Below are 25292 nucleotides of genomic sequence, written 5' to 3' on the forward strand. Positions count from 1 at the left end.
CATTGCAGAAGTAAAAAAAAACTCAGCCAAACTGCTTTTCTGTGCACAGGCTTGTCCAGTAAAACTTATTCAGATCCCCATCTGCACACACGTCTGGTTAATGTCAGTCTGGAACAAGCTCAAGTCAACCACTCAGGGCACGCAGCATCTGGAAGCACTGCCTCTCCACCCTGCTAAACAACTCTCTTTGTAGTGAGTCACAGATGTTTAACATTTGTTACAAATCACGGGTATTGACTGTTTTTATATCACAGCTGAAATGAAGATACACATCTATTCTTTAGTGATATAACTCACTAGCAAGGCCAATATAGTTGTTAAGTTACAGGCCGGTTTGGTAAAGCCTATGTATGACTACACAACTTCATTTTGCAAAGCATTTTACATACATAATCTTTCACTTTCTGTTTGAGCTTTGAAGGCTGACAGTACATACGCCTATGAACAAATTTCTCTCTTAGGCGTATGCATCTCCTTTATACAAAGTCAGAGAGTGAGGAGGGCCCTTTGCAGTCAGGTCTCTTTGATGTGAGATTATCAGGCCTCAACTACGGGACAGAAGGTCACCACTCTCATCGGTTTAGTCGTGCCTCCTCTTCCTCCCTGCTGCTCAAAAACTAATCCGGTCTACTTCTCAGTCAAATCCAAGTGAAAGAAGTCCCACCTGGCTGTCAGACAGGAGGTATATGTTTTGTTTTTATTGAGATATAAACTGTTGAATCGTACTATAGGTAGCAAGAGGAATACAAAATGATGCTATGATTCACAGGTTTTTGACAGAGATATATGGGAAACATTTTCCAAAACTTGCCGACATGGCCAACCAAGAGAAAAAGATGAGAAAATCTACAACGATACTCATGGCTCATCCAGCTTTTGCATAGGTTGGGGATCACTTATCTACATACCCAGACTTAAAATGAGATATGAAACTTTGACTTTAGTGTATTCAGACACAGCGCTAACAAGTTTCATTTGTTGGTATTTAAATTACTATCTGTCGGTCCTCATTTAATACTAAATGTTTTCTTTAACTAAATTACCACATGAGGTCACTATTGAACTATAAAGTGTAGAAGACAAAGGGTTTTTGCTTCTTTTCTTTTATACCAAAGAGCTATTGTTATATGTGTTGTATTCTTCAGGAAAGATCATGTGAAGGTAGACAATATTTACCTGAAGTCAAGATCTTTCTAAATCTTAGGGCTGTAAAAATGCAGTGACATATCCGCCATAGGCTACAGAGAAATATATGACGAAAAAAAGGAACTTTTTTTACAACACACATAATTCACAACAACATGTCTACAACAAAAGTTTGTTTTAATGAAGAAAAGATTATGTTTATTGTATTGTTTTTGAATGCTGACGGTCTTTGCTATACATTGAAAGAATATTACACTTTTTGATGAATGCTATAATGTGAACATTTCAATCAGATTTCATGAGACAATTCTTTATTCATAATCATTCGTCATTTTCATTCAGAGCTCCTGAATGAAACAAAACATTTTCCTTTTGAAATAGACAGGAAAATTAAAGGGTGTTGATTGATACTATACTGCACTTTTTATTCTCACATATTATCATAATGTGACATAGCTATAACAAGTATGAGTCCAAACATTAGCCAAACTCAACTTACACAGTTGAGACTTTAATGAAATTATCATATAAGGGAGGTGTTTTAACTCCATAAACCAACACTGTAATGTTTTACTGAAAGAAACTTCACAGAAATTCAACAAGTTCATGTTTAGAAAACATACAGGACATCATTATAATCTGCCATGTAATGAATCAAACATGCATTTGCAACTTGAAATAAATCACATCAATTTGTTTCTATTGAAAAGGAAGCTTGAAAGTCAAAGACAAGCTCTCTAAAATACAAAAATAAACTTACACTCTTGTTTTCTCAGTCATGTCAGTTAACAATTATAAATAGAAACACAATGCATTATTTGCATTTTTAAATAATGTATTATTTAAACTGTGCATAGATATTTTAGTATTCCCAACTGAATGTATACATTGCATTGGTATAAACGTGTTTTTAATTATGTATTAGATTATACTGTATGACAATAATCCTCAAGGCACTGACATACACAAACAAGAACAGAATGAAAACAAAGTGTGGATAGAATCAAATTTTTTTATATACTGTATAACCTACGTATTTAATCGTATCTTCTTCTCTTTTTTTGTATTTTAAAGCAATAGTGCCTTGGTGCAAGACTTTAACTACATTTTTCCAGCATATGTCAGATTGACGTCACCTCCCTTTGTCTGTCCCATATTTAAACAATATCCTGTATCCCGCCTCATCCTCTTCTCATTCGCCAGGTTTTCATGCCGCTTAACAGCGTGACTCTCCGTAACAAGTAAATACTTTTATGTTTTTATGTATTTTGACTTCAGGACTCATGATCAGATTGTGTTCAAGCATAAGTCGACACGTGCGCTACACAGCTTGTTACTGTTAGGCCCATTTAGTAATCCATGGATTTGGTAAAAAAAGAAATCCTTAACCAGGATCACAACACAGCCATAGGCCACATGTTGTTGTTTTTAAGTGTTGATCTGTGTTAAAACATGTTTCCATCAATTGAAGCAGGAGAGGAGCCTATTTTATAGATTGTGTCTCTGAGGTAAGGAAATGGTCCTGTGTCAATGTCACACTATGAATTCCTTTGGAGGGTTCTCCATTTATAAACTACTGTACAAACGGGGCACTCTAAACGAAATGTCCTGCCACAGCTAAAATATCTTCAAGTCTGTTAACACCGTTTTTGTGTTTTGGGGGTGCCCTTAAGGACAATGTGAGGTAATCCAACAGCCCATTTATCACAGGGCCAGTACTGCAGTCCAGGCAGAGAGTATGGTATCTCATAGTTGGCATCCAGGTACGCGATCAGAGTGCTGCCGTAGGCCACTGCCATCACAATAAGTATGTGCCTGAAGGATACAGATATTGCAGTTCAGTATTGCTCCAAAAACAAACCTTTAAAATTGTACAAATTTAAACTCATATCTTTTGCATGAACCCCCGTTTGCAACGTGAATAATTTGGACTGGGATAGTGAATGAATAATGAGTTCTCCAATCTCTCCAGATTGTATCTCATTGATTTATTACTGATCAGTGCTGACTGGTTAGCTGCTACAAGACATATTTTAAACTCTCAGTACAACTTTCATTTTTATCACTCAGTTGGGACATAACTCAAACAGGCCTGATATACACGTGCAAACGTATAAGGAAACCATATCTTACCAGATACCATGCAGGTAGCAGAAGTTCAGCCTCTGCCAGAAGCTGCAGCCAAAGCGGTCACTTATCCAGCAGGTGATTGCTAGCACCCACAAAGCCACAGACAGCTTGGCCAGTCGCAAGACCTTCTGGTCATTACAACTGTGAATCATAAAGAACTGGCTATTAAAACAAACCCAAACTGCAACTAAACAGTGAACAGATTCTCAAACACGTGACTTTTCTTACCATCTCACCTCGGTAACCAGGACATATAGCAGATGGAGGCCGAAGCAATTTAAGGCGTAGGCATTGGCTGTCGGTTTGACAAATGATGACAATGTGCTGATCAATGTTATCACCAGGACGAGGCTTGAAAATGTGGACCTGTGATAGAAGATGTAGCATTGATGCAATAGTACAGGCTCATGGACAGACAGATGGATCCTTTCTGTTGTATTGTCTTTTATTATTCAAATTATTTTGCATTTGCTATATTCTTGCTGTTGTTTATGTTATTCTGTGTTAGGTTTAGTTTGCTTTGATCTTTTTCTTGTTTTTGTCTTTACAATGTGTCAAAGCACTGTGTTAAGCACTATATAAATAAAGTGGTTGTTATAGTTGATATAAAAAGAAGCTGTCTGACTCCTGTCCAAAGCTTTCGGACAGAACAAAACTCTACTCGCTTTCATTAACAATCGTTTGCTTTCTGGCTTGGCCGTTAGGGGGCAGCAGAAAGTTGTGAAAATATGACTGACATATTATGTATTTTTTATATGTTGAATTTGTAAGCAAAACATTACTTATTTACACATCCATCCGTCTAATCTTCACTTTTCTGCTTTATTGTGCATGTGGGTGCTATAAAGGTCTATGAAAAAAAAACAGGGTTCTCTGTGCAAACCAACAGCACCTGACGCTATTATGATACTTTTTGCCTTTTCATCAATGTTATGTGTATGCCAAAGGCTTTTGTCAGGTACCAAGGGCTCCTGCTCCGGGGCTGCAGATGTATAGTCTTGGCAATTGGTTGTATCAAAGTGTCATCAAAGGAGTGGCAAAGAACATATTTCAGATCGAAAAGATAATAAAGCAGCTTCACTGCTTGCTTTGCTGTACTGTAAACCTTCCATTATTCAGGTCTATCTCATTTGGAAAACTGGAAAATCAACCTTAGGATACTGAGTCAGGGAGGAGGAATTCTTTTCAGGGGCTCATCTAATTTTAATGAGTCCTCTTCCTACCTTATAGTTAAATATTTAAACAGTTTAGGTAGAGCTCCAATCTTTCACAATAGTGGGAGCCCCTCTGTCACGTTCAACTGAAGACAGCAACACCATGTTGTGTCTCTGTGACAATGACTCCGGTTGGAGCTGCCAGACAGGCTCCACAACCAGTACAGGTTTGCTTTCAGAGTAGCAGTAGATTATTGGGCTGTCTTTGTGCCCTTAGCAACACACTCGCCTGTGAGTAAACACTGAAAAAAGACAAAATCTTTACCTGTCTTTTATGAAAGAAGGGAAGAGCCTGCGGGGAAACCAAACAGAATATCCCATCGCCAAAACCCAAAGGATAGACAGCTCATCCAACATCTGTCCAACAAAACTGAGTGTCATGTGAAAGTATGCTGAGAAGAGCCCTGCAAACAATAGAGAAGTTTTTGAATGTTACATCATTAATGTTTTCACTACACTAAATAAAAAAGACTGAGTGTGGGAGACAATGCAGAATGCAGTCTGTCATTGGGAATAAAAGTGTAACACTTTTTAATCCAGCCAAACTTTCCTCTCAACTTTACTATTTATTTTACACGAAAAAATGATGTTTCCAATTTGGGCAAGGAAGTTTCCTCTTTCAATTGTATTATAAACTGATGACATGTGTTTGCTCCATTTGGCTTCAACAAGAATAAATGCTTGTTTGATAAAGTTGCGAAAATGCAGATTCTATTATTACATTGTAAGGTGTTGTTGCTTATGTTGCTTATGCAACCAAACAGTCCACACATTCAGTTAGCATTGTTAAACGTAACCTATTTTGAAGCCAGAAACCAACATCTTTTGATCACTTAAGGTTGTTCTCTGCTTGATAAAAAAAAATAAAAAAATCCTGGTGCCTCAGGGATCCATTTCAGGACCACTTAGACTCTGCATGAACATTCAACTAAGTTCATTGCATGGTAATGATGTGTCCTGACAACACAGTGATCTTCTCAAATCAAAACTGAAACAAAAACGCCGGAACAATAAATGAAGAATATAGATAAAGAAAAACATGACATTTTGAATTAGAAAAAAAACCTGTATTTACTGACCTACAAATATCATCATGATCCAAACCAGATGAATCGCTAGGTTCCTCTCTTTGGCATAAGGGTGAAGGAGGTAGAGCATGATGGGAGATATAATGAAGAAAAAGAAGCTGCTCATCTGCAAGAACAAAATAAATCAGTCAAAACAACAACACAATCCAGCCAACCCTCTCTTGGGAGAATATGGATGGTAAACATTTCTGAAATATTCAAAAATGACCCAAAAAATTGTAGCTGGAGGCTTCTCTGTAAACATGAATGCTTTCTGAATGGTACATTATGAATTTTACATTGTTGAGATCCAGAACGTACCGTGTTAAAGTATTCCACTACATTTTCTGAGTGTTTGTAGTTGTCTTCACACCAGTCGACTTCTGAACTCTCATAAGAGAAAATTCCTGCCATCTTTTCACTGGAGTAGAAACCTGTCAGACAAAAAAAAAAGGGAAACAATAACAACCGATTTCCAGTCAGGCAAGAACTTGGTGCACACACAATTTGACAGACATATTATGTTTTTAACTAGCAGAGGAAATGGTTTTACATGTACAAGAGGCCAGGTAGAGTGTTCGTACACATGGTTTATAGAAATGTTTCAACTCTCTACAGAGTTTATCTTTGTGTTCAAATGTGGCTTTACGCCCTTTCTCTAAAGTGTTTACATTCATGGTTTTAGATTTTTTATCTTGAGAATAATGCAAATGCTAAGATCAACCTAAATATTGAAAAGTAAGAATTGAAAAAAAAAGAAGAGAAAGTTACTTGGTATATTAGACTGCCTTTGAGTCAAAACTTGCCAAAGACAGACTGAATGCTAAAAAGCCAAATGGAAGCAGAGGATGAGTTATTTTGAGTTTCAGTCTTTGTTCAACCAGATTTGATTCTCAAATGAGAGCTTTGTGAAAGTGTCCACACTGTTATTTGCAAGTGGTCAGAGCAGATTTGTGTGTCCATTCATCACTAACATGTGGGAACGAAAGAGGCATCAGTAATGAGGTGCAGAGATAATGTTTATCATAAGTAAAACAAGTCTGTTCAGTGATTCATAAAACCAGATTATCCAGGAAGAAATGTGTCTGCTGTAATGTTAACTTGCAGTATTCAGAACAACTGGCTTAGGTAGAGTGATACACATTTTCAAAAGTCAGTGTTGTTGTACACTACATCAGCATACATGAAATTTCTCCTGTCCAATTGGAATACTTGGTTCAAACTAACTATTGAATTAATTTTGTATTTTTAGATAATATAGAAAATTAAGAAACACCTGTCATTATTATGTAGTTCAGAACAACCTTAAAAATCAACACAAGCTACTAAATGTCCCTAAAAACAGTTGTTGCCAACAACTTAACATTATGATACATTGCACAAGTGGCTACTGAGTGTACTCAGTGGCCTATTTATAAATACAGTAGATATGACTGTTTGATTGTGATTACAAGATGATAAATTTAAAATAGCTTACACTATTACTGGATTATTAGACTATGTATATCATGTAATAAGTTAAGGACATTAAAACTCACTATTTATTCATTCATAGGGAAAAAAAAGATTGTTCTCGTGATTTCTTGTGAAACAGACAGTTTTACTCCCTTTCTAGTAAAAAAAAAAAAAAACACGTAAAAGCGTTAATATATCCTTTTGTTTTGCTATAAACCTAAGGTGACTGCTTTTAGAAATGACTGAATCCTACCTCCCATGCTGCAGCAGCGGTCCCAGCCTCCTGTCCCTCAGTGTTGCTCTGCTGCAGGTGATACAACAGGTGGATTTAACGGGCGGGGGAGGGGCATGGAAATCCTCCCGATCCTTTTGCGCGAGGCCGTGACGTCACTAATAACGTTGCTGAACGGTTTCGTGTCTCGGTGCCAATACATGACACACACAAGAATGGACTCCCCGTGTAGCTTTATCACAGTTAACATTACAAGACAAAACTATAATGGAAGTAAAAAAACAAAACCTTTTTAGTGAGAACAGAAACAGGTGTTAGAGGGAGCTGCTGGACTTCTCTGTGAAATCTCAGGTCCTCTCTGGAAGAGACTCAACCAGTCCATCTGCCTCCGCTGAGCCAGGCCAACACAAGCGATGCAAATACACTGAGTGGTGTGTGTGTGTGTGTGTGTGTGTGTGTGTGTGTGTGTGTGTGTGTGTGTGAGTGTGTGTGTGTGTGCGCGCGCGCGCGCGTGTGTGTGTGTGAGTGTGTGTGTGTGTGTGAGTGTGTATGTCTGTGCGAGAATTAGATTAATTTATTAACGGCACGGATGTCGACTTCTTATTGTTTAATGTTTCAGCTATTGTTTATTATTGTCCTCATATTACCTTTGTTTACATAGAGAATACTTTAAAAAAAACAAAGCCATTTTGATAAAAAGTTAAAAAATTTTATTAAACAAAACTCAGTGAATACTGACATACATTATACAAAATGAACTTGAAATTAAAAGAATACAACATTGGTAGAAATGAATCAAATGTAAAAGTAATTAGTCACGCCTTTCGTCATCTTTTATAATTTACTGATGGAACAGTTTAAACCAGTGCAAAAGTTCTTGAGGTAAAATATGAAAATATATTTTTATTCTTTTACTGAGATGAAATCAATGTACGAGAAACTTATCCAACCAATAATATAAGAAATATACCTTTTAAGAAAAACCAGAAGTTGTCTTATTATTGGCTTTGATTAAATGAAGCACATTCGTTTTCAGTGAAAATGTAAAAGTCAAGTTCACTTTTTACATATTCAATATATTTAAAAATGCATGAATTTACTTGATTTTAATCTTAAGTCTCAATCACGAATACTGAGCTCTAGACATGTAGAAAAGCTTCAGGAAAATGTTAATAGTGGAGACAGCAGGATGCACTACATTGAAGTCTTTTCTTGTAAAGTCATTTCAAGAACTGAAGCACTATCAAGGTACCTTCAACACAAAACAATTGTTGGGGCTTTCATCATCTCATCTGTTTTGTGAATGTTACTATGAATGGAACTGTAAAACATACTTTGTACAGAAGAAAGAGTTATGAATTTTTATTGCCACTGTCTTTAAAGATTTTTTTTTGACCCTTTACACACCCTGAAGAAAGGTGTTGTTGGAGACCGAGTCAAGGTTTAAACCTTGTTGCTATGTCATTTAAGACAAAGGACCGTGGGACGACAACAGAGAGATGAAACCTGAGCAGCTCTTTACGGTGGATTTATGTTTAAAGAAACTATGTCTGTCACCATGCAGAACAAATTATATGTAGCCTGAATAACAACGTGTTCCAACCTTTACCAGCCCTGTTTCCACTATGGCTGAAGATTTACCACACTACCACGAACATGGGTTCTTTAACATACAGTATCTGCTGCTTTAAAAAAAATCTTCCCAGTGAAGCTCCACAAGTTAAGATTGAGTCCTGATTAAATCTTCTCCACATAATTACCAGGAAATAGACCTTCCCTTCCTCGAATCCTCCCTGTCCACCAGCCTGTCGGATCTAAAGGGACAAAATGCAAAGACATAAATCATAAACCACTGTGGGATATTTCAGAGCAATTACATTGGTTATATTTCTTTAGTCCCTTTCCATCTTGTTCTGTTTCAACCACACACCTTCTTTGACGAGGTCAAACACCTCATTGACATCAAAGCTGATCTCGTCCGTGTCCTGGCCCACGTACTGATATATCGCCCGGCAGCGGGGCCCCTGTGGTCGAGACTGTGGTTTAGGAGCAGGAGGAGGTCTGTGACTGATGCTCCTTTTCCTCTGCTTCCTGCAACAAAGAGAGATAAAAGACAACGGGATGAGAGAAGCTAATAACAAGAGCAACTAATAAAGTTGATTTGAAGCTAAATGGCCTCAGAGAAGTAGGAAACAAATGATACACTCAGATGAAGACACAGTCAGAACTGAGCCTTTGTGGAGAGCAAAAGAGAAGCCCACTGAACTACATACTGGCTGTAATACAACCCCAGAACTCATTGGCTTCCAATCTTCTTAAGCCTTTTTCTTCTATTGATGTGTGTAAGTAGATACCCACATACAAGTGGAACCAAAATTAAGCATACACTGTCTCTCAACTCTAACACCATTGTCTATTCTCCATTTTCTAGTCAGACTGTCAAAAGTGCAACACACAGGAAAGGAAGACGTGGCCAGATGTCCAACAGCTCACTACTCCTGAAGTTGTGTTTGTTATAGCTCTTAGATTGGATCTCTGTCTGTGCAGTCCAAATACACACCATTAGTGGCAGCTTATCAAAACATAGGCTGAGAAAGAGTGAAAAACTGAGATCCTCATTTTTAATACTCTTGGCCACAGTTTGCCTCAAATGTAATGCTTGTTAGAAATGTTTTCAAGGTATCTAAAATTGGCTCTCGCCAATCACTGTCTACATCCCCATACAAAATACATATTTTTCCTGTAGAAGTGCAACAACCTGAATTCATGTGTGTGCCAGTTGCCCAGTATTTGAATAATGATTGTGTCTTGCACCTATTGACTTCTTTAGATGGAAATACTATCAAACCAGTTTGACTAAAACAAAGCCAAGCCATGACAGAAACCAGTGAACGGACTGGATGTCAGCTGTTCAAAACAGGTTTATCGCTCTCACTCTGAAATTCATGTATTTGCTGGAGCATTGAGCCCCACCTTGACATGCCTTAAACTCAGCAGGATAGTATGCATTGATTTTTTTCATGACTAATCAGATCAGCTCAGACGTAATCCCTCCCTGTTGTTCAAGTCTCAGGAGAGGAAGGTGGTGGTTCTTACCCAGACATGCCCTGGTCAGGTACATTAAGAAAGTCCAGGTTCCCCTGGTTGTGCTGGTTGTGGGCTGGGACTCGGGGGGCTTTCTGGGAGCCCAGTTTGGGCGGAGCTGTGCTGGGTGGTCGGCCCTGTTTGTGTGGGGAGGAGTATGTGATGTCTGATGTTTTGTTGTGAGGTGCTCTGGAAAACTTGGCAGCTCCATTCTGGTGCCCTGTGGAGAGGGAAAGTGGAGTAAAAGTAAAGATAAAACTGCCTTGCTTTAGGACAGATGCATCTTTCGATCAATCATTCTGGTCTAGACTGTACTCTTTATTATATTAATTTAATTAAATCAAAAGAACTTTATTTGTCCCCCGGGGGCTAATCAAGGGGAAGAATGCTCCGGAGCCCTGTCTCTCGGTCATGTGTGTGTATTTCAGCCTATGTGTCTTGCGTGTTAATCAGAGTGTAAACACCTATTTTCCCCTTAGTCAATCAATAAAGTACAATAAAACAATACGTCCTGTTTCTAAAGATTGCACTTTGAATTAGCAATAAAGTACATAAAGTACATGCAAAACTGTGTTGAACTACAACATCTAAGCAATGACTTTCATTATTGATGGTGAAGACAAATAGGCTGAACACCACATGGAAGGAAGGAGCTGCAGAAAGTTAGAAAGTGTGAGTTTACCTCTGCTGCCAACATTGTTTCTCCCTCCACTGTAGGACTGTGCAGCACTTTTCCTGGTTGGCTCTGAGTAAATGCAGCATTAGTTACATTCACATAAAGAAACAGACAGAATAGTAACATCTTTTAGTCTTTGTTACCCTTCACTTAATCTGTATTTTTTATTTTATTAAATATTATTTTGTTAGTTTTGTCATGCTCCTCTGTACATTAAAGCTTAGCTGTTACAAGTCTGCTTTTGAACTTACTGGAGGATTTTGGTAGACCGTCCCCCACTGTGATTGTGAGGGTCTTCCCTCCAGGTTTGAGCTGGGCCAGGTCCCCTTGACCCCTCTGAACCACCACCACCCTGGAGCCTCCTCCGCCCCAGCCCTCCTTTTTCACCCTGAACTCCAGTCTGAGGATGAAAAAATCAAGCATGTCAGCGGTTGTGTTGATGGGATTTCTCATGTCTCAATGTGTTTTAGTGACCTCTACCTGTCAGTGAAGGATATTGTCAGTTTTCTCTTGATCACTTCCTCATAGCGTTTAGAGAGCAAGCTGAGGAACTCTGTCTTAAAGTTTGACTCCAGCAGACTGTCGTATTGGGCCTCGTGTATGATGAAGAAATCATCCTGCCTCGTACTGAATAAAAACAAACAAAAGATTATTGTTTTTAGCCTGAGAAGTAATGAAAATAAGTTTAATTTTTCATGGATATTAGTGTATTTCCATATTTGTAATAGTTTTAACAGCAGCTTTAGATTCAGATGTTGCTCATCAAAAGTATCACGCTAGCCACTAATGTTGCTATCAGCAAGTATGGTGTTGATCAACTGGAGGACTACCTGAGGGACACACCACTGATGCTTGTGAACTCCAGTTTTCTTTTCAGCACCTCCTTTATCTCTCCTTTCTCAGGTCCTTTTTTCACCTTCTCTCGACCAATCAAGTAGATGCCCTTTGGGGTCAGGATCATATCCCTCTTGATAGACTGGGTTGTAGGAAAAAAAAGAAGTGAGAACCGTGAGCAATTCCAGAAAGGAGAAGAAGAGTGGGTGGCTTTGGAGAAGAGGTTACACTTGGACATATCTAACATTATTGTTGGTAAAACTGAAGAAAAGTCTCCGAGTCAAAGTAAAAAGGCTTCTTTAGGTTTTACCTTGAACCTGCGATCAAACTTGTTGACTGAGTCGGCAAAGTCGATGCGCTCCCTCTTGGACAGAAACTGTCTCAGCTCCGGCTTCTGTTCCAGACCAAGGTAGTCCCCGACAAAGTTTCTGTTGATGCTGTTTTTCCTCCGCTCCTTCGAGTTGTACAGGATGTCTGAGGCTGTGTTGCAAGGATTGACAAATATTTAGAGTCACAGCTTCCGATATACACTTCAGGGAGTACATTTTTTTCTGCTTCATTACTCACCCTCCTCTCTCATCTGTTCATACTTCTTCCTTGCAATAAATCTTCTCCAGGATTTCTGGATGATTCTAGCGAATGTGTCAAACTTCCGCTCCCTCATCTCCTCAAGCAGGAAAAGCTATAAGCATATAACACAAGAAAAGAGTAAAACATTTATTTTTTAACATGAGTAAATACATAATGGTATTGCAGAAATATTTTAAGTATTTCTGTTTAAATTGTAGAGGGGCAGGAATTTAAAGAAGCAAAAAAGAGTCAGATTAAGTAGAGTACATATAATTCCCCCACTGATTATTTTAGATGCAAAACACTAAAAACCCACACAAAGTTTCTTACCGATTCAGGATTCTTCACAAAGACTTTGGAGCGTCCCATCTGGTACTGATCGTTATCCATGTTGACAGAGCGGAGGAGGTGAAGGACCCCCTGCTGCTCTGGACCTCTCCAACATGGCCATGTCTCAGCTGTCAGGATGGCATACCTGGATAAACGAAAAGTACATACACATCATCTTAAAGGCACTTTAAGCTTCCTTTGAGCTGTATTCTACATTCAGAAATGAACTCACCTCATCAGAAACTTATTGAAGACTCTGCGGTACGCAAATCCAGCCCTTCTTACGCGAATGTTTTCTCGTAGTCCCAGGTATTCTACCTGGTGCTTCGCTCTAAAAGAATAGAATACTCATTGGGAGTGTTTGCTATATGTTAGTATATGTTTATGTTTATTGAAGTGAGAATGCTTACCTGCTCTCCTCCCAGTCTTTAGGTCTTTTAGTCTCATTAGGCTTGATACAGCGGATATAATGAGGAGTGCATTTCATCAGTGTGTTCACCAAATCATTAGCTTGTTTCTGTAGGAAACACCAATGAGCAATCAAGACATTGTTACAAGAAAACTACATTTTTCTTTCTGTTAAGCTCCAAACTTATAAAGGCAAAACACAGAAGCTTGATCAAAGGAGCTAATATTTTTAGTTGATGTTTAAGAGTTCACCTTGATCTTAGAGCTGGCAGTGGTTGGCCTGCTTTTCTTGTCTGTGTTCAGGTTTTCAGGGAACAAGCTTCTGATGAAGTCACTGAAGAGACACATATTTTTCCACTACATTTCTTTAATTACCATGCTGTAAGTGAAAACATCAAGTAGCCGCAAGAGACTTACTATTCGCTGCTCTGCATGAGCTCAATGAGGTCTGGGAAGAGCACATCTCTGTTTCTCTCACAGAAGCCGTTGATATCATATGACACCTGAGACGACACCACATATTACTGCTGTGTTGCCTTTACCATGCCGTGCAACCATTCTTGAAAAAACCGTTGTGAGGTTATTTGCTTTCAAATATTAAAACCAATGTGCGGGCTCTGTACTGTGTTCATGCAACAACAACAGATCAGTTCTTAAAAAGCATGGCAACAAGCCTCATAAAACGCAGCCGTACCGTTTTAAACAAATTTCACACGTCAAAGAGGAGTATTTCTGCTACTGGAGAGTGAGTTTGATTCATGTCACATTCCCACCTTTCCAGCGTAGTGATGTATGACAAAGCCAGAGTTCCAGCTGTTGAAATGTTCATGTGTTCCCACAGCTGCCTGCAGTTTCTGCAGCAAAGTGCCATCCGCACCCTCTCCTTTGGCATGCATGGTGGCGCACACATCATCCAGGACACTCATTACACCAGGAGGATTCTGCAGAAACAAAACACGGATGTCTTAAGCTGCACACATTAAATGTCTGTGACAGATTTGACAAATTTAAAAGTGTCAAAGAAATAGAAAAAGATCCTCCATAAAACATTTGGTCTAGGGTCATTATTTGATGCTGAGTAGATGATAAAATAACACATTTCCTGTTTCAGGTTTTTAAAACTACATATAAATTCAAAAAACATCAGAGTCATCAAAAAAGATCAAATGTATTCTGTTGTATCAATATTTCCCTGGCGTGATTCTTTACTTTTGAGGACCGGTGAAGAACACCATTCAAACTTTATCGGTATAATTCCTGTTTTTTATTTTGGTTGCAAAAGATTTACAGTTACAAGCTCACCAATTTATTTTCAATGAGGTCGCACACAATCTTGTTGTTAAAATACTCGATGGGGGTCCACTTGATGCCCTCTTGAACATATTCTTCCTGTAAGAAAATACACATTTTTAGATTGAATGAAATAAATGCTCACCTCTTTTCTTTATAAAAACAGATATTTACAACATAGTGTAAAGGTTACGAGACAATAAAATAATGTTAAGAGATATTGCGGTATTTGCAAAATTGTTCATTTTACTGTAACTATACCTGCTCAGCCTTTAGAGTCAGTTCAATAAAGATCTGCTGCAGTTTCTCGTTGACAAAGTTGATGCAGAATTGTTCAAAGCCATTCCTCTGCAGAGAAGAACAAATCCAGTCGATTTCAGATTATTACCAAGGGACATGATCAGAGAGCAGTATCATAAAAACCTGCTCAACTGTACCATGTGTAAAATAAGCATCTGATATTTTAGCGGCTGTTTGTGAATATTATCGTAATGTAAATTGTAAGAGGACATACCTGGAAAATCTCAAAGCCATATATGTCAAGGACTCCGATGCTGAATTCTTCATATGGTTTTTGGATGGCTTTATTTATGGCCTGGAGAAAACAGACAGAGAGGGGCAGAAGAAAAAAAGACAGCTGATTTTTGAGACCTTAAGCAATTGATAAACAAAAACAGCATATTTCCTCATTTGTTGAGTTGCTACTGTGGGAAATGTTAAACTACCTCCACCAGGTAGTCAAATAGTCGGGCATAGAGGGCTTTAGCCAGGGCGTCTCGTGTGTAGGTGGCCTGCTCCTGGTTTAGGGTCACATCAATGGACTCAGACTTCCCTCCCCACTTTGAGTCCATCTTCCTGCTTGTTAGCTTTTCCTGCAGGCGGTTTTGGTCGATGCCCAGCAGATAGGCAGGGAAGGCAAGCACTGAAAAATGATATTGGTTATCAACGCAAATACATCAGTTATGTCAAAATTAGTCTTTGTAATCAGGATTTGTTCATGACTTAAAAGGTAGAGAATACCTGACCTTATCTTTCTGCAATAAATGCAATTGTTCCAGGTAAAAAAGTACTGCTTGAATTGTACAAATCCACACGGGGACTAAGGGATGGTAAAATAGAGAGCCACCCTTCATGTAAACACCAATTATCTATTGAGCAGGGTATCCCAAGGCAGCAGACAAAGCAACGAATAAACAAGGTATATGTGCACAGACTCTATCAATTAGCAGGACTCTTTACCAAGGGACTGCTTTGTCATAGTTTGTTTTGATTAACTCTTTGCCGTTGGAAAGAACTTTGGTAATTTGCAGCCTACATCAGGTGGGAATATGTGCACAGCATGCATGAATGAGTAAATCTATGTGTGTCTGGTGACTGTATGTGCATGTTAATCACTTACAGTCTGTGCTCTCCACCTGGCCATAGTTTCCTGCCTCAATGAAACTGATGTTTCCCAGGTGAAGGATGCCTGCGATGATCTGCAGCACCTGAGTCTGGATTTCACCTGGGATCCCAATAACCTGCATGGCTTCCTGGGGACATCAACACAGGAGCAGAAGGTGAAGGTAGCAATTTGTATCACAGCAAAGTAGTCATTTAAAACTCATAATACAATCAACTTCAAAAACCTCCTTGTTGAGAAATATAAACTATAGTCACATGTCCTACACTCTATGTTAAAAACTAGCTTATCTCAGGTAAAATGAGTAACACCTAGCTAGCTTAAAATGCTGCATGTGTTACAGAAACCAGGCAAACACACTTAGCTATCCTTGTTCAAAGGCTCTCTTTTAGAAACGCCCACTCTGATTATATCATTATGGTAATAATAGCAAAAATAGCAATATAGTTTATAAGCATAAAATCAATTAAATCAGCTAGTTTATTTAACACCCACTAGTTTAAAATTGCTACCTCCACTAAACAGGATTATTTAGCAACGATTAATTTCAGCTACCATAGATGGCCAGGACCTTCAGTGTGGACCCCCCACACACACCCAAAAAAAATAAAAGTCCCAGAATGATCACTTTGTGGCTTTTGCCTTATGGCATGAAAAGTAATTTGTCGAATTTGCACAACAAACTTATAAAATGAACAGACATGGTGAAGGAAGGAAAGTGAGTAAAAAAAATGCCAGCTTTAGTATTTTCTCTGTGTTATTTGAGATGACTTTCAAAGTATTGCTTTCTTAATCTAAGCATCAAACATCACTTTTGTGGCCACACATCATTCACTTAAAGGAAATCTTAACAGCTCTTATTTATATGGCAAAACAAAGTTTTAACCTATTTCTTGGACAAATATCATCATTGTGGAGGAAGTGAATTTGTCCAGCTTTATGTGTACCATAGTTTCTTGGAAGTCTTTGCTGTCATTGGTCCCATCCACTTTGTAAGTCCCAGACTGGTTGAGGTAGTAGTAGTAGTCTGGGGTCATGATGCCAAGGCCTTCCTTCTGCTGAGCGTTGGCACCCTCTATCATCTGGAAGACAGCAGTGCAAGTGGCAGAGCTATTACAAGTGATTTAATTCAGGAATTAATAGGGGATTGTTCAATATTATGAAAATGTAAGTTACCACATACAATTAAATCAGGAATGAACACTAACACTAATAACACATTTTAAAGGTGTTATGCCAGGCAGCTTTGACTGTGCATGTGTCTCACCTGATAGTAAATGTGGAAATTTCTTTCATTCTCATTCTGGCTCACCACTCTCGACTTCTCCAGTAAGAAATTTGAGATTTTGCCTCCATCTGGCTCGCCTCCTCTGCTGAATTGAATCTCAAAGTACTTACCCTAATAGATACAAAAATCAAAGTCAATAATCAGAGGTGACACACTGTCATCAGATGAAACATTAAAATGAACTTGTGCAATGTCATGCAGAGGAATTTCCCATATTTTTCACCCATTCTGACACACTGCCTAAGACTTTTGAAAAATAAACATTTATATTCATTTTTCAAAAGGCTTACATAGGTGAACATAGTTTACAAAGTAAAGTTAAACCTTGATTTAATCATTTAATCAAAGAGTCATTGTCTCCCCTAAAACACCTGACACTTGATTAGCTTTAAAATAAACTGTGCACACATTTACCCACATTTACCACAATACGGAAATAGAAAAAAACAGCAAACAGGGTACTCACAAAACGACTTGAGTTGTTGTTGCGTACAGTCTTGGCGTTACCAAAAGCTTCCAGCAAAGGATTAGACTGTAGGATGATGTCTTTTACATGCTGCAAAAAAAAAAACACCCATAGTGACACAATTGAGGTGCTACAAGAATAGCTACACCGACGCATCAGGAAGTTTAAAAGATGCTTTGAGTCATTGCATGCTGTCTCTACCTGAACTTTGGCTCCTCCTCCAGATACTTTAGAAATGTAACCCATGATGTATTTGGCAGCCACTGTCTTTCCAGCACCGCTCTCACCGCTGCCATGAAAAATAGGATAAAAAACCCCACAACAAAACATTACATGACTCAAACCACAAAATTAGATAATGAAATATGTTGCATTACAAAATAAAACTACAGAAGAACCAACATAGGTGTAATGTAGAGAGACAATATGAGACGCAAAGTAGAGCAGCTGTTGTCACCTGATGATGACACACTGATTCTCTCCATCTATCATCATGTTTCTGTACATGTTATCAGTCAAAGCGTAGATGTGTGGTGGGTTCTCATACTGGGCCTGAAGGAGAATGATATAGAGAAAGAGATTTTCTGGTCAAGTAAGGTTGAAGAGATCCAAAATCCTCCAGCAAACACCACCGATTTACGGGAAGAGATGAAACATATACTCACAGCTCCCTGGTAAAGTTCGATCTCTCTGTCAGTGAAGTAGGGCATCTGTTTGAACGGGTTGACTGATATCAGCACAGAGCCGATGTAAGTCTGAGCAGACAAGTCAAGGAGCGTGATGGACTAATAACCTTTCTGTACTCTGTTCAATAAAGCAATCCTCAATACAATTGGCATACACAGTGTATTAACCATGCATTCTCTCTTCCTTTTTTCACATACATGCATGACCTGAAAATATATTTTTTCAAGAAATCTTTGAACAGGTTTATTAAGAAACTGGAAGTAATACTGATGCATGACAGAGCATTTTAGAGAGTAAGTTAAATGTGCTTATTGTGCAGAATCCAACACAATCTGTGTTGATCAAATAGCTTCAAAGAGATGTTTAATTCAAGATGAAAACTAAATACTGAGAAGAGATGCAATGAGAATTACTTAATGACTCCAATCGAGAGGTCACTTAAAATCGCATGTGGTCATCACAAGGAAGTGACCAAAATTCACCATAATTGGTATGACTTATTCTCAGAAGGCGGTGACAATTTGGACCATGTGATGCCAATCCACATAAAATGATTAAATGTTAAGGCTCCTCAGTAACATAGAAAGTTCCTAATTATATATATCAATCAAATGTATATATTTAAATATAATATGACTTAATGCTTTAGTGTTTTATCTGTGCCTGCTAATTGACGTGAAATGTATTTCCTTAAGTTAAGCTGTGCTCAGAGAAAAAGGAAGTGAGCTTTTGAGTCACATCATGAATGCAGAAGAGGAAGAGTGAATCCGTTGTATCTCTGCTGTTGAATGTTGGTTTTACTGACTGTATCTGCACTTTGGTTGGCCTATTTTCTGCGTGTTTGTGTTTTTAAAATCCCTTTTCCGGTCATTTATAGTGATAAAAGGTTGATATAAGACCCATTGCTGGCACATAAACTTCCTCTCTCATAGTTTTGTGACTTCCTGCCCGCAGGATAAAGAGTCTTAATTTAATGGGATGTGCAAATGAGCTTTTCTCATGATGAGCTTTTCAGTGTGGTCATGTTTAAAATCTTTATTCATGGCAGCTGTCCAAAGGTTTTCTCTTAACTTCTCTTAGCTCATTGTTTGTAAACTGTCTCTTCATATGTGATGTTTACAATGATATGTGCTGCTGCCCTCTTGGCCTGGTCACCCTTGTGAAAGGGGCTCAATTGGCTAACTACATGGTTAAATAAAGGTAAAAAAACAAAAAACTAGTCATGAATGAAAAAACAACCCACTCATGAAAAAGAAAAAATAAATTATGTTATTGTCAGTTTTTTAGGATACAAAGATGTAGTCGTCCATGTATCTCTTCTTCAGGTTGTCCACGATGGCCTCCTCCGTTATCTTGGACAGCAGGACCATGTCGTCCACGCCGCTCTGCTTCACATTTTGACTCTGCCAGTGATACTTTGCCTGGAACACACAAGAGAGAGGCACAGAGAGGAAAGCACAATTGAAACTTTGCTCAGATGCTTTAAAAAAAGGTAATGTATTCATATATTTTCTCATCAAGAACAGTGTAAATATAACTGCTGATTTTACTCGAGGTTTATTATTTACATTAAGCTTGTTTTAAACGTGTCACACAGACTTTAAAAGACAGTGGTAGGAAGGAATCTGGAACAAAGAAACATTTTCTTTTTAATTCAGCATTTGTCCTGAGCTTAACAACAGAATATGTCTCCATTTTGATTAGTTTATTGTACTTCTTGGTCATAAAGTCCCTAACTTTTGTGAAATAAAGTGCAGTAATCCTCCTATAAGTTTATGTAAAACTTCCGAAATCAACACTCAAAATTAATGAAAGTGAAGTGAAAGAAAGAACAGAGAAAGGATCAAACAAACAGCAACAACAAAAAATAAACTAGATATACAATTGAAATAAAGTGTAACTCATTGTGGTTGTCGCTAAAGGAAGCTGAGGCTGGTTGTCAGGCAACAGGTCACAGATGAGGTGAGCTAATGTTCTAACTTAGGACATTTAGAGAAGCACCGCTGTCGCTCTGTGAAACTACCTCGACTGACAGCAAAGCTATAAACACTTCTGTGTTGTGAAACGATTAAAGGGTGTCTCACAGAGCTGAGTTCTCAAGGTTTGGATTTTGAAAAACAGTAACAGCGCCTTGAGGTGAACCATCCTGTGGGTTGGTTTTCCCTAAAAGACACAATTCTGTTTGATGTGTGTAGTCTTGTCATTGGCATTGTGGTTAAGCTGTAGCCTGAGGGCTTCAACAAACAAGCTGCTCCTCATGCTGCACATCGGATTCACAATAACCATTAAAAAAAAATCCCACCACGATATTACAAAGAGAGAGATGTAGAATTTAAAAGTATGACTTTTAAACATTTCTTCTAATGTTATTGGCATTGTAAACTATTTAAATCAATAATGATTATTATAAACAGAAAAGTTGTGTCCAAATTCACACATCAGAACATTTTATTTTGCCTTATTTGTGCTGTTTTAAGAATACTTTCTTTATATATATATATATATATATATATATATATATATATATATATATATATATATATATATATATACTGAAAAAAATTCAATAACTATTAAACTAGAATTACAAAGAACCAGTTTTCTCTTGATAGGCAGACTTTTATTTCTAAAATAATTCATAAGAAAGAGAAAACTTGGTATGATTTAGAAACCAATTAAGATCATTAAGTTTTAATATATGCCCCATAAAGTATGTCACATATGTCTTTATTAATAGCATCTTATTTCATATCGTATTTATTCAAACCCTTGAAATCAAAAACAGCAACATGTACATTCAGTTTGAAATGTTTTTTTTTCCATCTGTGTCTCTGTTTTCAGTCTTTCTCTTCTAAAAACATCCTTAAAAATAGACTTTAGAGGAATGTTATTTCATTCTACCCTTTTCATCTAAACTGTACATTTCTTGTGAAGAACCAACAGCATTGTGTGACTTCTCTCTGTACTTTCCAACTTCTCTATGTGATTCCACAGCTCATTAGTTCCTGCTTTATGAAATAACTTTGTTTGAAAAGCTTCAGACATATACAGTTAACAGTTTCTTAAGGGCTAACAATTTCCTTGAAGAAATGAACAATGTAGTTTTTATTAAATGTTTCTTCAATAGATTTGCTCTGGACTATTTTAAATGGCGGAGGAATACACATTTGGATTCTTGTGAGCATTCATGGCAACAGATTGGTGAACTTTAGAGTATAAAGATCTCTAGTTTATGGATCTCACATGCAAAAGAGTTTACCCTTGAGTTAAATTCATGGTTTGGGTCTGTCTAGGTTTTTCCCTGATTATGCAAATGCAGAATATCACTCGATCTCACCTAGACAACATCACAGCAATGTAGATTTCTACATTTTGTTTGGAAGCTCCCTCAGTCTTTGCTTTTGAACCCACAGTAGGGTTAAATTCACAACTCTAAAACTGGCAGTGTTAAGCTGCAAAAATCAAGATCAGACAGTTTCAAGTGTATGATAGTGATTTCAGGAAGCTCTGCTGTTTCTTGCAGATGCGTGACTATGACCTCTCTCCTTCTTTTGAATCAGCTGGAGTTCATGTCTTGTGTTATGACAGTAACATAATGGGTCTAGTTAATCCTAATACAAACCAGTTTGGATCCTAATAGTACGTCTGTACTACATGCAACATAAGGATTTTCTACACAGCACCATGTATGAACAATGTCCAGATATATATGTAGAACACATACAGTGTCAAACAGTGACAGCTTAAATAGACAGAGAGATATTTTATTGATCCTGAGGGACATTCCAGCTTACTCAGTTCTGTAACAAACTACAGTACTTGCTTAGTTTTAGCGAAACATCTAGATTAGGATGTAAAATTTACAAAAAAGTCAGCATTATATTGTTTAGTCAAGAGGCACCAAGACTTGTCTCGAAGGAGTTTTTTGTGTTTTACTCATCCATCTGCCTCAATCTCCTCCTGAAACAGAATTTTCTTGTCCTTTATTCTGCATCAATTTATTTTGTCTTTTGCTCCTGTTATAATTATAACAGCCCTGAGAGGTCACTGCAGAATGTTTTCATATATGGTTTTAACAAGCTGCTTTGGATGACATTCTTGGGGGGGGGGGGCAATCAATCAATCACTCAATAAATCTTTATTTGTTTTAGCAACAAGTTGTAACAAGTGTTATCTCAAGACACTTTACAAAAAGCAGGTAAAGGACCATACTTATTGCTATAATACATCGGTTTGCTTTAGTAGTAGGAGGAGACATCCTACCAGTCCTCATGGCTCTCCCAGATTTTAGTCCAACCCTCAACATTTTATATGTTACTCACCACTCTCTAATTCCTACATGTCCTGTCTGTATTCAATGTCCTAATAAAGTTACCGATAGCCCTCGCCACAAATACCAACAGAGCTTTATTCACCCCGGACAGTTGATGCACCAAATTGTATTGACCTCAGCTCACAGCTCATTTTCTGCTTCTGACTGCAATAAGCAGTAACATGGAGGCTTGAAAAGTGAAGCCCACTCATCTGTTCGCTCAGTACAGTCCGCTGCAGCCAGAGTAATAACAAGGTGAAACAAACCGTCTCACATCACTCCTGTACTTCGATCCCTTCACTATTGCCCCCCTTACATTCAGAATCCTATTTCAACACTTACAGATCCCTACACGCTCAGGCTCCAGATTATCTGGCTGAAATCCTTCACCCTTATCAGGCAACTCAGGCCCTCAGGTCAAACACTCTACAACTGCTCTCTGGTGCTGTTGTTGTTTTTGTTTGTTGTTGTTATTGCTATCTTTGCAATTACATTATTGCTACTATTTAGATTTTCTGTATGTTGTATTCTTGTGAAGCACACTGTGGCCGATTGCTTTATGAAGGAACTTTGATTACAATTATAATTATGTTTGCTTCTGGCTCCATAAGAAACAAGTGCATCTTTTTTTTTTGGTTGTTGTCTTCTCCCACCCCAGAAAACATGTTCAGTGTATTATTTCAACATTGTAGCTCTGTTAATGTGTCATGGATTTACATGTGTGTTTTGGATCAAATCATTTTTACACAGCACAAAATGTACTCTATACGTGTCAAGGAACATTTCAAGTCCCAAACAAAGAGCTGCTTTCACATTTTGTGGTTTTGACACATTATGAGCTCTCAAAACCACACTGCATCAAACGAGAACTCAGAACGGTTTAAAAGAAATTAAAAATAAGCTGACCCTTTAAGATGATTTGACTCTTGAGCAGGTGTTTCTGCCTAAGATGATGCCTTTGTTACTGAACATCACTGTGCATTTCAAGTCTTTCCCCCCCCCAGCCTCTACATCTCACCTGTGAGTCTTTTGTTTAAAGTTGAACAGCTGTTTGGTGATGGTGAAACATCCTGAACTTACTTTTTAGATTTGTATAAAAGCTTTTACCAAATTTGAAATGTTGTGAATGTTCTGATTTTAAAGGACTATTTGAGTTTTGGATGCGTGAGCACCATATGTGTGAGGAGGAAGTGTTGTGCCGCTCCTCTTGTTCACTTCCCCCTTTAACATCACATCTCTGCCTCTTGTGAAACTCTTAAACTCTGTACATGCTATTGCTTCTCTTCCTGCAACTGCCTGCAGCTTGATATGGCAGCCCCCATTTATGTGTGCCCCAACTGCTGAAAGGGATACATCGAGGAAACTGAGATTACCCCAGCCTAGGGCGTATCGAATTGACAGTATTTTTGAGATCGTTTTCTTTTCTGCTTATTTTCTAAAGTGTATCTCATGGCCTGTTCACACTTAAAATCTCATTTGATTTAAAAAAAAATTAAAAATGTTAATCTAAAATCTGACCATAAATCAAAATCAAATGATGTGTCATGCTTTCTCGAACTTCTTTCATTGAAAAGGTTAGTCTTGAAATAAGAGGAAACTCCCTCCGGTGATGATGCTGGACCTGAGTTTGTCTGAAGAGACGGCATCATTTTTCTGTTCAAACTAATTTTAAGGCATAAAAAAAGCCTCTCCAGGCTTGTTAGATATAAAAAACAAAGACATAAAAACACAAATGTTGTGAGCAGTCATCACTTTCTGAAACAGAAAATGTTTAAAAAATACTATTTTAGGGAAGAGAGTTTCGAAACTCAAGCTTCAAGTCTTTGTGAACAAGAAAAGTCGAGCATCATCAGCTTATTAGGATTGTACCTTACATTCAGCTAAGGTTGAGTGAGATAGGTAATAAAGGTGTGGTACCGTACCATTGTTCCTGAGGGCCTCTCCTCTTCAGGTGTCCACTGGCCAGAGGTTGTGTGTGTGTGTGTGTGTGTGTGTGTGAGATTAATATCCACAGGTGAACCTCATCAGATTGCAGCCATCTCTCACACACACACAGCAGGACGGTCAAAGTCAACAGCAGCAAGCACAAACCTACAAGACATCCACTCGCGTCTATTCAAAAAGCTACTTCCTCAAACTCCCACAGATGCAGTGTGAAACAAGAACTGCTCACAGATAGCACACACACACAAATGCACACACACACACAAATGCACACACACACACACACACACACACACACACACTTACTAATGCATACACGCGTCACAGAGTCAAGCTGCCACTTCTGTATTTCTGTCATCAGAGCAAGGATGAAAGAATGACCTAAGATGCAGCATCACCTCATCCAAACAGCTCAATTATTCAATCCAATTCATCGTGATGATGGCAACAACAACTGCAGACTAACAATAATTATGTTCAACCTGTTGCCCAATGATGGGGTTTCAGTTGTGAGCTGCCAGCTCCACCCAGCCTGTGGTTGCTTCACTGTGTGTGTTTGTGTCATTTAAGAATCCTCTGCTTCCAACGCCCAGCATAACTTTTGCAGAGGTCAGACATAGTGCATGCAAATACAGACACACACACACCACTGAAAGGAGTGTGTGTATCGAGGTGTGTATCAACGTGTTTTATGCTGTTTTATCTGATGTTGAATCAGAGTGTTTTTGAAGTATCGGCACAGTAAAACTAGATCCAC

General features: G+C 38.2%; 2 protein-coding genes across 2 annotated transcripts; both read right to left on the bottom strand.

Moving 5' to 3' along the window:
* Window positions 1-2161: 2161 nt before the first annotated feature.
* Window positions 2162-7342, bottom strand: acer1 (alkaline ceramidase 1). The gene is made up of 7 exons (XM_079351021.1): window positions 7266-7342; window positions 5879-5991; window positions 5570-5684; window positions 4756-4894; window positions 3505-3642; window positions 3280-3417; window positions 2162-2961 (listed from the first exon to the last, which is right to left on the bottom strand). The coding sequence occupies exons 1-7, from the start codon at window positions 7270-7272 to the stop codon at window positions 2784-2786; spliced, it is 828 nt and encodes a 275-aa protein (XP_079207147.1). The 5' UTR covers window positions 7273-7342; the 3' UTR covers window positions 2162-2783.
* A 602-nt stretch (window positions 7343-7944) lies between these two features.
* Window positions 7945-24965, bottom strand: myo1f (myosin IF). The gene is made up of 28 exons (XM_079349784.1): window positions 24514-24965; window positions 19572-19700; window positions 18258-18347; window positions 18050-18144; window positions 17794-17881; window positions 17593-17682; window positions 17106-17237; window positions 16786-16920; window positions 15836-15968; window positions 15162-15358; window positions 14951-15031; window positions 14698-14784; window positions 14449-14535; window positions 13920-14087; window positions 13564-13649; window positions 13399-13480; window positions 13149-13255; window positions 12971-13069; window positions 12739-12883; window positions 12406-12520; window positions 12149-12318; window positions 11835-11980; window positions 11485-11631; window positions 11256-11404; window positions 11011-11073; window positions 10341-10548; window positions 9175-9335; window positions 7945-9058 (listed from the first exon to the last, which is right to left on the bottom strand). The coding sequence occupies exons 1-28, from the start codon at window positions 24514-24516 to the stop codon at window positions 8982-8984; spliced, it is 3270 nt and encodes a 1089-aa protein (XP_079205910.1). The 5' UTR covers window positions 24517-24965; the 3' UTR covers window positions 7945-8981.
* Between the last annotated feature and the right edge of the window lie 327 nt (window positions 24966-25292).

The sequence above is a fragment of the Symphodus melops genome, assembly GCF_947650265.1.
Source record: "Symphodus melops genome assembly, chromosome: 8".
Taxonomy (NCBI): domain Eukaryota; kingdom Metazoa; phylum Chordata; class Actinopteri; order Labriformes; family Labridae; genus Symphodus; species Symphodus melops.